A 10,659-nucleotide genomic window follows, 5' to 3' on the forward strand; every position below is an offset into this window, starting at 1 on the left:
TGCATATTAAGGATATTAACCTTTGTCTGCCATGTAAGGTAGGAATATATTCAGATTTTATCACTTGCCTTTTAATTTTGCTTATGATATTTATTGACTGGGACTACATTACTGTCTGCTTACTAGACATCTTTTTTATATGATGCAATGGCATTTCACATATCACATATCCAAATTGAAATTCATTATTTCCTCTTCCCCAAACTGTCCTTCCTACTGATTTGCTTATTGCTGTTGATATCACCACCATTTTCCTAGTCCCCTAGGCTCGAACTGTTGGAGTCATCTTTGATTCCTGATGTGCCGTCAGTGGTCAACTCCCATAGATTCTATTTCTACAGTTTCTCTGGCAGGCAGCCCCTCCATCACAGCAGTATTCCAGGTTTCCATTATTTCTCTGGATTTTGCAAATAGCCTCATAAGTTCATACCTCTTCTCTCCAATGCCAATCCCTGCATTCTTCCTTTCTCCTTGCCCCTCCAGTACACTGCCACCACATTAATCTTCCTAAAGTAGAGCTCGAACATAGAACTCCCTGGTTACCAACCATCAACAGCTCCCCATTGTCTTGTGTTTAATTACGTCTTTGCCTGGCCATAATTTTCTTTTAGCTGAATCTCCTACTGTCTCCGCCAAGTTGCTCCCCAAACAAGCTCACTGCTTTCCCACCCCTTCACATTTTAGCTCAAGCCTTCCCCTCCTCCTAGAGTTCTCTCACACCATCTTCACCTGCTGAATTCCACTCAGAAAGGTCCCCACCTACCCCACTGCAGCTATCCCAGGCTTTTCTGATTCTTTAAAGTGGAGTGAATTCTTTCTCCTTTGAGCTCCCAGAACAATTTTCTTGAACTTCTCTTGTAAAACAAACTTTATTCCATCCTCTAGTGGGGCCCTCAAAGGTCTTATACCCCTACTAGAAAGCAGAGTCCTTTGAGGGTGCTGTCCTGTATGTCTGTATCTTTCATAGGAACAACACAGTGCCTCGCCAAAGCAGATGCTCAGTAGGTAGTTCTGGAATGACAAGACCATCCAGGTAGCTGAATATCCAGGGAACTTGGGTCACTGCTGTTTCCCACCTTGCTCTCAGCCTCCTGGGACAGGGCACACCCATCAGCTGATGGGCAGAGTGCAAGTCCCCTCTGCAGGAGGCTGAGCTGGGCTAACAGCCCATGGCACCAGGGACTGAATCACAGTCACCTTTTTGTCCCCATGACCTGTGGTTATGCAGCTGAGTGCCCCATATCTATTCATTGCTTTGGCTCATAAATGCATGGTAGACACTTTGTAAGTTGGCTGCTGAGAAAAGAGTCTCAGGGGGCCCTATGGAAAAGGGGACCTTGGAATCATAGTTGAATGGCAGCTAAGAGTTGCAAGAGGCCCCTGTAACCTTGACCACACATTCTGCCTGGATCAGCTAGGCCTTTTTCTCTCCTTGATATATTTAAATAGATTCAAGATTGGGGTCAGTTTCATGCACAGAGCCTTTTTCAGCTTTAGAGGTGACTCTGCAGCCAGCACGGGAGTGTGCAATTGACACAGTCTATTTTTAGCCTCCTGAAGACCGTGACCAACATCCCAAGATGAGGGTGGGCACACCTGCTGCATTCTAATGAGGTAGCCCCAATTGCCTCTGCCAGCCAGCCCAGGATTTCACTGACCTAAAATCTGATGTTGCTAAACTGGGAAGTCTGCTTATTTCCCAGAGGCTGTAGCCTAGATACACCAGGAAAATGGGACCATCACGTCCCCCAGCTGGCTCCCCTCCAGTCCGAGACATAGGGCAGTCTTAGAGCTGTGTCTACAGCATGATAAAGGGATAGAGTCACTGGGATTTCTTGATCTTGCTCTGTCCTAGGACCTCCCTGTTTACTTTGCAGGGAAAGGGCTAGGAAATCTGAGCTGACCCAGCTCACAAATGAGATAATTGAGGCAGAGAACAGGGACATGTTTATGTAATCTGACTAATAATAATAATAATAATAATAATAATAATAATAAAGCGCTTACTATATGCCAAGCAGTGTTCTAATTTCTTTACATCTATTAACTCATTCAAACTTTCTGACAGCTCCCTCTGGTAGTTTTTATCATATTCTCTGCTTTGCAGAGGAGGAAACTGAGACACAGTGATGACAAATGACTTTCCAAGGTCATTTGTCAGCCAACAAGTGGCAGGGCTGGGTTTCAAATCCAGGCAGTGTGACCCCAAGGGCTTGTATTCTTGCACTGTTCTATCTGCCTCTTGATATCTATTTTTAATTTTACTAGAGCCAGGATAGGATCCAGGAGCCCTGAGTCCCAGCCCCAGATGACCAACTCCTGGATACTATTGCCTCTCTGGTTTTAAAATATGCTTCCCTGCTTTGAGGTCAGTCATTGCTGTGCTGTGCACACCTGGATTTCCTACACTGCAGGGAGAGGAGGCTCTTCTGGCACAATTGTGCTTCTGCCCCAGAAGTTCTCTGAGTTTCCATCTCCTTCTTCCTCCTCCCCTTGGCCTGAAGAGGAGGAAGAGTGATCAGCGATGGGCAGCAGCAGTTGGGTGTGAGTGAAGCTGGGCTAAGTGTTGGGATTGGGGTCCCAAAAAGAACAATAACTGTTGTACCTGGGCATGTCATCATCAGTTAGGGTCTTCACAGTTCACAGTAATCTGCTGAAGTTCGGAGAACTGTGAATCAGAAACCAGAGGGCAAGACAACAGATGTGAGTCACCAGAACCTGAGAGACCTGCATTTTGGGAGCCAAGTGCTGCCTGTTGGGTGGAGAGAAGCCCATGGGCGTGATCTTCCTGAGGGTGAATGTGGCACTATTTTAGTTTAACAAACAGTGTGCGCTTGGCTGTTTCCTAAGCACTTTACAAATACCAACTTGTCTAATCCTCAGGACAGCTCTAGGAGATGGGGACCATTTTATTCCCATTTTAGATGGGGGGAAACAAAAGCATTATGAGGTTAATAATTTTGCCCCAAATTGTATATCTAGTAAGTGGCAGGGCTGGGATTTGAGTTTTAAGAGATTGGCTCTGGAATCATGCTATGTGATGCTATGCTATACATCTTTCCCTTTATAGAATGTTTACTATTCACCTCCAAAGGAAGGTATTATTGTCCCCATTTAATATATATGGAAACTGGGGCTCAGATCACCTGACTAGTAAGAGCTGGAACTGGGTTAAATCCAGGTCTGTTTGGCTCCTGAGTAGCATGCTGCCTCAGCCATCAATGTGACTGCCAGAAAGCTTGAAGGCACCATCCATCCCTCAGGAGTGGCTGCTGTGGCTGATTGGAACTGGGCTCAAGGTGTGGGAAGGAAGGCGGGGGGCGGGGGCGAGTCTCAGAGAGCAGGACCTCACTGCCAGTGTTAATACCAGGCTCCCCTTTTATTCCTTCAGGTGAGCAGTCCCCCTTCTCAGCCCCCTCAGCCTGTCATCCCACCCAAGCCTGTGCAATGTGTCCATCATGTGTCCACTCAACCCAGCTGTCCGGGACGGGGTAAGATGTCCAAGCTGCTGAACCCCGAGGAGATGACCTCGAGAGATTATTACTTCGACTCCTATGCCCACTTTGGGATCCACGAGGTAAACCACCCTAGTGGCGGATTGGGGCGAGCTTGGCCCTCCTGTTTCATCACTGTTCTCCGAGACAGCATAATGTGTTCAACTCTGCTGTCATGAAGTGAGTTCTCCCATTGGCCCGAGGCCCCTGACCCTCTCTCCATCCCTGGGCCCCTCTGGGAGGGGATCAGGGCCTGGCCTGGAGCAGGTAAGTAGGTAAAAATGGGTGTTTGTGTTTCTTAGTGGGGGAGGAAGGAGTGCTCAAGGTTTCTCTGTTTTACGGTTGGGCACTTGTGTCTGCCCAACCCTCAGTCCAGGTGATCCAGGTGGACTGGACGTCCTCGGTCCTTGCTCTTGGAGCTCAGATGCTTTGCAGCTACGGTCCTGAGGCCAAAAAGGCCTTTTGAAGGTCACAGTGTCCATTCTTCAGGCAGGGATGAACATGAACCCTTAGGTTCATCCTAGACCAATGAATGAGTGCCTCCAGGGGAAAAAAAAATACATCAACCTTCCTTGAAAACCTGGCCCAGGTCTGATACCCTGATCGATTCTTGGGAAATTCTTATATGTAAATGCTTGTCTTACACCATAGCAGGGAAGGTCTATGTGAGCTGTAACAGAAACAGAGCTTCCTGACAAGAGGCATCCTGGCTACTGTGGGAGCACAACAGTAATTTACCCCCACCCTGCCCTTATCACCTCCAACACTCTTTCAAGCCACCCCAAATAAACAACTAACATTAACTGAGTGCTTACTGTTCTAAGCACAGTATATGTATCATTTCATTTAATCTTCCTAAGAACCCTAGAAAGAAAATATTTCTATTATCCCCTTGTGATATAAAGAAATATTGAAAAAGGAACAAAGGTTTGCTTGCTATGCAAATGCATTTTCAAAATAAGTTTCGAAGCTCCCCCTTCCAATTAGATGCTTCTGTAAACCCTTTCTATATTAAAATGTGATACTGCCATTACCAGAAACGTGTTTAATAATAACAGCCAGCATTTTTTTTTTTTTTTTGAATGCTTACAACATGCTGGGTGTTCTACCAAGCATTTTCTATTATTGGTTCATCTATTCCTCAGCTCAACCCTGTGAGGTTGGTATTATTATTTGTCCCTAATTTACAGATGAGGATATAAGACCTTAAGGATCAGATTAACCTTTGTTTATCCTTGCTGGTTCATTTGCGCATAAGGTCACTAGCTAATAAACGGCAGAACTAGAAATGAAACCTTCACATTTTGGGCTCAGGGGCTTCATTCCTAACTATGATGCCATACAGCTTCTAAAATCATTCTTTCTTGCAGAAAATGTTGACTTTGTTCCTCTGGTTCATTTGCAATTCCACTGGGAGGTAGAGAGTGGAGGCAGGGTCCCTCAGCTACTTCTAGACTTGGAGGCTCAGCCTGGGAGACTCAAGGTTGGGTCCCCTGAGAACTGCTCTTCACACAAAAGCTTAGGCCTGGGGCCTGCTCTGCGGTAGGGGTGAGGAGATTGGGCCTTGTGTTTAGTTCTGGGGGTCCTGGCCCAGGAAGGCCTGTGCAGTCAAGCTTGCAGCTCTTGGTGGATCAAATGCCTTCTCAGGGCAAATAGGTGAGCTGTTACACCTTCAGTGATCCTGATCCAATGTGGGTGAGGGGTTGGGATGGTGCATAGAATCCTGTCCTAGGCCTGTGAGAGGTTCCAGGGGGCAGGAGCTCCCCTCCTCAAGACCCTGCCCTTAATTAAAGCATATATCCTCTATGCAACAAATTCTAATGAGCTGGTGGCTCTAGGCACCTATTTCAGGGCATATTCCTGAGAAGAAACAGCAGTTCTGGGGGCTCCCAAATGCCTCCCCTTGGATCTACCTGATAGAAACAACCAACCATGATGTGTAGCTTATGCCTACTCTTCTCTAGTCTTTAGGCTCCATGCCCCTATGGAGCCTCCTCTGACACATCCCCCTAAATTCCTAAGTTCTTGCCGGGCCACATTTTGGTACCTGGGACGTGATCTCCTGTGCTATTATTAATCTCTATAATTCCTTCAGGACTTGGTTCCCCATCCTCTAACCCAAGGCTTGGCACATCATCTGATTTGCTAAGGTTTATTGACACCACTGCTAATGTCATCGCTCCGGTGATGCCTGGTCAGCACCATGACTGGGCATCCAATAGGCTATGATCTCCACTGAGAGAGGACGCCAAGGATCATCAAATAAATATTATACCAGGTTCCCTCAATTTCGTGTTTTGATAGAAAAGTCAAATTTGTACATGGAACATATATATAAACATAGTGTAGACTAGGCTAATTAAGTTGGGGTAAAGGATCTATAGGTCATAGATAACATTTCTTTCCTTAGTAACCTGTCCTAGAATAGCTTTAGCAATCCTTCATATTGGAAAGTACTTCTGATTATCTAGCTTAAGTTCTTCCTGCTGCTGCTGCCACCAGCCAGCCCTAGTTTCTGGCTTCAGGGAAATGCATAGGTCTCTAATGTAGGGGTGGCTAGCTGGCCTTCCTTTACCTCGAGCTTTCCCTCCTCCCTGATTTTGGTCTCCAGGTTCATCTGGTAGGAAGAAAGGAGAGGGGTAAGTGGATGGACTCTTAACATTGTTCTTCTCAGAGAGAGGGCCTGCTCATTTCTCCTTATCAAGCACCAGGGATCTACATTCTGTGCTAGACAGCTCTCAGCAACGCCTTTGCCTCCTCAGTCTGGGCAAGACCCATATCTCACCACCCAGAGCCGAGCTGGCCGTTTGGCATTCTTCTTCTGTCATTAACAAGATGCTCACAGGGCAGGCAGCAGCACCGCCAGCTTGCTGATTAATCGTGATCAGTGAGTGTTTAGAAAACATGGTGGAAGATGGCTTGGGTTTGATTAGTCTGCAAATGTAAACAAGAAGTGCCAAATTTGGCAAAGGGCACTGTTGGGGGCTGGAGAGCACAGTGAAAGGTGATCCTGGACACTTCTGTTCTTCCATCCATGGCTCCATCCAGAGACAGCTTTGTAATCGGTCTTAAGAAGGCAAGGACAAGGAAGGGGAAGACTGTGGCTTTCCATCACAGGGCCCCTGAGAAGAATGGAATCTGGAACAGGAACAAAGTGACAGATGTGTGCCTACTCCGCTAAAAGTGGAGAGGGCCAGCTCTGTGACCTCCCAGATCCTGGCTCTGAATTCTCAGCGTCTTTGTTAGGCCCTGGGCTTGGTGTCTTGGCCGCCTGCCAGCGGGGCTGTGTTCCTAGGCCCCGAGCCCTCGGCGCCCATCCTACTCCCGGTTGGCTCTCTTCTTTTGACAATCTTGCTATAGGTTATTTGAAATAGCTTCTTCGGGGCCTCATTTCTCAGCAATTAGGCAATGTGCTGTCATGTGTTTAATAGGCAAGAAAGCTGGGAGACAAAGTCATATCACAGATGGGAGCTGGGATTTGTTCTCAACGAAGAGTGCCATGCTCTGTCTGAAATGTCTGGGACTTCTTTAGGCTATTGTCTCCCAAGCATGATTAAAGCAGGGGTAGAGGAGAGAAGAGCCTTTACTTTTGGCAGGCCAAGTGGGGGAAGGTTTGCTAAGTCACTTCTCTCTTCCCAGAGCTCGTACCTTTGGATCTAACACCTATAATCTGGAGGCTTAGGGAAAGGAAGAAGGGGCCAAAAAAGGTGACGAAAGGCAATGAATTAAAGGGGGACACTTGGGCAGCTCTGCTTTAGCAACAATGGGATCTGCAGACACACTAGGACCATCTAATTCCATCAGGAAAGGCAGTAAGGACTTTTAACTATGGCTGTGATTGAAAGATTTCTGAAAGCACTGCAATTATTTTGCCTCCATTCTCTGTTTACTCTCAACATTTTCCCTGCATGGACGTTGTCACAAAAAGCCAGAGCTAACATTTATGTAACACTTACTATGTTTATTTAACCATCACAAAACCCTATGAAGTAGGTGCTCTTATTACCCCATTTTCCAGATGGGGACATTGAGACACGGAAGGCAAAATTGGAGCTATGATTTGAATGCAGGAATTCTGGCTCCAGAATTGGTGTGCACAACCACTATACTCTACTACGTTCCTATTTATAGAGCATGGATCATGCATCATGCCCTCTACCTGGTTTTGGGGAAACTATCTGCAGTCTCATAGTCTCATAGATTTGAAGTCTTGCAGTTTTGATGTCTAGCAGTCTTGTAGTGTTTGGTCCCAGACATCTCTTGGGGTGAAAGGCTTGAGCTTAATTTCAAATAATTTAGAGCCCAAAGTGAACTCGGTCTAACCAAACCCTTACCTTATTCAACTTCTAGCATGATCAAAGATATGAGCCTGAGGGCAGCACCTGAAGTAGTGCCTGAAAAACAAATACAAGATGTTTTAGCTTTTGTGGTTGAATTCCAAGTCCCTGAGAAGGGATTAAAGCTATAAACTCATCCCAAACCTGCCCAAACTCCTGATTAGATCGAACTGACTAGCCCATCACTCTAGCTGCCTAACAAAGGAAAAGACATTACTTTTGGGGAAAAACAATAACAACTAACTTCAGCTAGTATTGTTCCTCAGGCATCAACTACAGCATAAAATAAAAATGATAAGACATGAAGAAACAGGAGAATTTTGTTCACAGTCAAGAGAAAAAGTAATCAATATAAACATCCATAAATAGCCCAGATTTTAGAAATATCAGACAAAGATGGCAAAATAACTATAAAAATATGATTTAAAAAAATCTCCAGGATATAGTAGGGGAAATCATACAACAAAAAGCAAGATTAAACCAAATATTTATTGAATGGGATCATAGAAAAAAAATCTATGAACTTGAGGACAGGTCAATACAAATCACCCATAAAGAGAAAAAAATATTGACAAGAGAACAGAGCCTCAATGACTGTGGGACAGAATCAAATGGTAAAATATGTAAAAAACTGGAATTCTAGAAGAGAAGAGAAAGAATGGGACAGAGAAAATATTTGAAGAAATATAGGTGGATAAATTTCTAAAAGAAATAAAAAATAGTAACTGTACCAGTTTGCCCAGGCAATGAAACCACATTGAAACAACAGTTGCAATTGGAATCGCCACCTGATTAGGTTTATGATAATTTATGGTCATTCTCCAAGGTTCGTTTCCATTTTCTGCAGGGATCAAATAGGCAAAGTGAGTGGAGCATGGGTCTTTTAGAATTAGTCTTCTGGATGATGGGGTCTCATGGAATTAGTGTCATTTCAGGGCCAGTGTCCAATAATCTTCAAAAATCCACCCCCCGCCTTTTTTTCTTCTCTAATATTATCATCCTGGTAAGTGGCTGCAGGCCCTCTTGGAAAAAGGCTGGGAGAATAGTTAACAGCATAAATTTTTGGCAACAGAACATGATTTTTTTCCCTATAGGGTTTCAAGGGGTTCTAAGTGTGTAAACTAGCTCAACTCTGGGAATTGACTGAGGGGCTATGACTCTCTATATTGGTGATTCAAGCCAGACTTCTGTTCACTAGACCTACACTCATGATTTTTCTGCTTAAACATATTAAACAAGGATTTAGTACGTTTTCTACCTATTTCTTTTCTAGAGACACTATGATCAACAAGCCAACCCAGAGTTCTTTGCACCACTGACTATTCTGAATAACCTTTGGCTTCCATGTCCTTTATAGTAACAATGCCCACATCATCTTTGGTGATCAAATGCTTCAATTTGGATCTTTCTACCTCAGGATTCCAGTTTGATATTATTCTCATTGAATTTAGAGATCTCAGGTCGATGGTAAAAATCCCTCCTGTAATATTTGACCTTCAGAGAATAGCAACCACAGAGATCTTCAAGGATGCTAGTCCCTACTCACAAATTTATTTCTCACAGCTGTGGTGAAAGGTTTGTTCTCTGGCATCGTGAGTAGTTCTCACATGACAAATGCCCTCTAACATTCCAATCTCCCTAAGCCTTTGGATACCTTCCTCTTTAGTATACTGAGGAAATTCTGACATTTCAATTTCATTTAGTATAGGCTAATTTTGGGTCCCTATTTCAGTCAACCAAACCAACCAACAGTTGGAAGCATTTTGAGCCCCTGGAGCTAAAGTAGTGGATCCAGAATCTCTGCTTAGTGGTTCTATCTCAATAAACTTGGCTCAATCCATCTTTATATTCCTTCCATGTTGAGCCCACACTCTTAACATATATTTTCATACATATGCCCAGGTTTCAATCTGTATAAATCAAAAATATCATGCATTTCTTTTGAGATGTATTAACCTCCTCCCCCTGCCCCACCATGAATCACACTTTATACATCCTACTTGGAGTTGAATCTAGTTGAAACAATAGTACCAAAGAAAGTTGGTTAGGGTAGGTCCTGGGGAGAATCAGCAGTATCTGGCAAGCAAGTACTTCAAGGGCAGCCGATACGATTGTCCCTCAGACAGGGGTAGTAGATGCTTCTACTGGCAAAGGAGACTGTATAATTTAGGGATTTGTGGTCCCAGCTTCATCGGAATTTGCCTATGTATTCCCATTCCAATTTTCAGGCCCATTTCTTACCAACAGTTGCCTCAACTTGAACACAAGAAACCCAACAAGGATAGGAATTCAACTTGTGTTGTAATTCAGATATTTGCAGGATTAGACTTTGGATTTGGTTTCAGAAATCTTGGCCCTGCACCTACAGGAACTAAATTTTGTTTCATTTTTCAGAGAAGTCATGGAAGCTTTTAGGTGCTATATACAGACCCTGAGTTGGGAATTTTAAATTCTTCTACTTGTGATTTTCTTTCTCCAAGTTTTCTTAGCATAATTAGTAGTAATCAACCAACCAACTCACCCCATCATACTACTTATTTTGAGTAAAATGTGTTAAGATAACAAGTACTCGGCCATCCAGTCTTGTCTCCTATAGGTACTTTATTACAGTTATCTAAAGCTAAAACTTGAGTAACTCCTTTGCCATTTTATGCTGTTGACTACCAGTGTCCTTTTTGCCAGTGGCAATAGAGTTATTAGGGCCTTTAAACTCAGAACCAATTCAGAGAATGCATCTTTAGATTCCGTTCCTCAGGAGCTGTTCTTAGTAACAAATTCTGTATCCGTCAGGGTTCAACAATGGAAGCAGATCCAGTAGAATGTGTGTG

The 10,659-nt window shown here is 44.1% G+C and overlaps 1 protein-coding gene across 2 annotated transcripts in view; it reads left to right on the forward strand.

Moving 5' to 3' along the window:
* Positions 1 to 10,659, forward strand: part of PRMT8 (protein arginine methyltransferase 8) — a 190,951-nt gene that overhangs the window by 129,414 nt on the left and 50,878 nt on the right. For both annotated transcript variants that reach the window (XM_011367865.1, XM_011367863.1), the window contains exon 2: positions 3,392 to 3,577. In XM_011367865.1, coding sequence (XP_011366167.1) covers positions 3,497 to 3,577 — 81 coding nt within the window. In that variant the 5' untranslated portion in view covers positions 3,392 to 3,496. The remainder of the gene's footprint in view (positions 1 to 3,391; positions 3,578 to 10,659) is intronic.

This window comes from Pteropus vampyrus, unplaced genomic scaffold (genome assembly GCF_000151845.1).
Source record: "Pteropus vampyrus isolate Shadow unplaced genomic scaffold, Pvam_2.0 Scaffold137, whole genome shotgun sequence".
Taxonomy (NCBI): domain Eukaryota; kingdom Metazoa; phylum Chordata; class Mammalia; order Chiroptera; family Pteropodidae; genus Pteropus; species Pteropus vampyrus.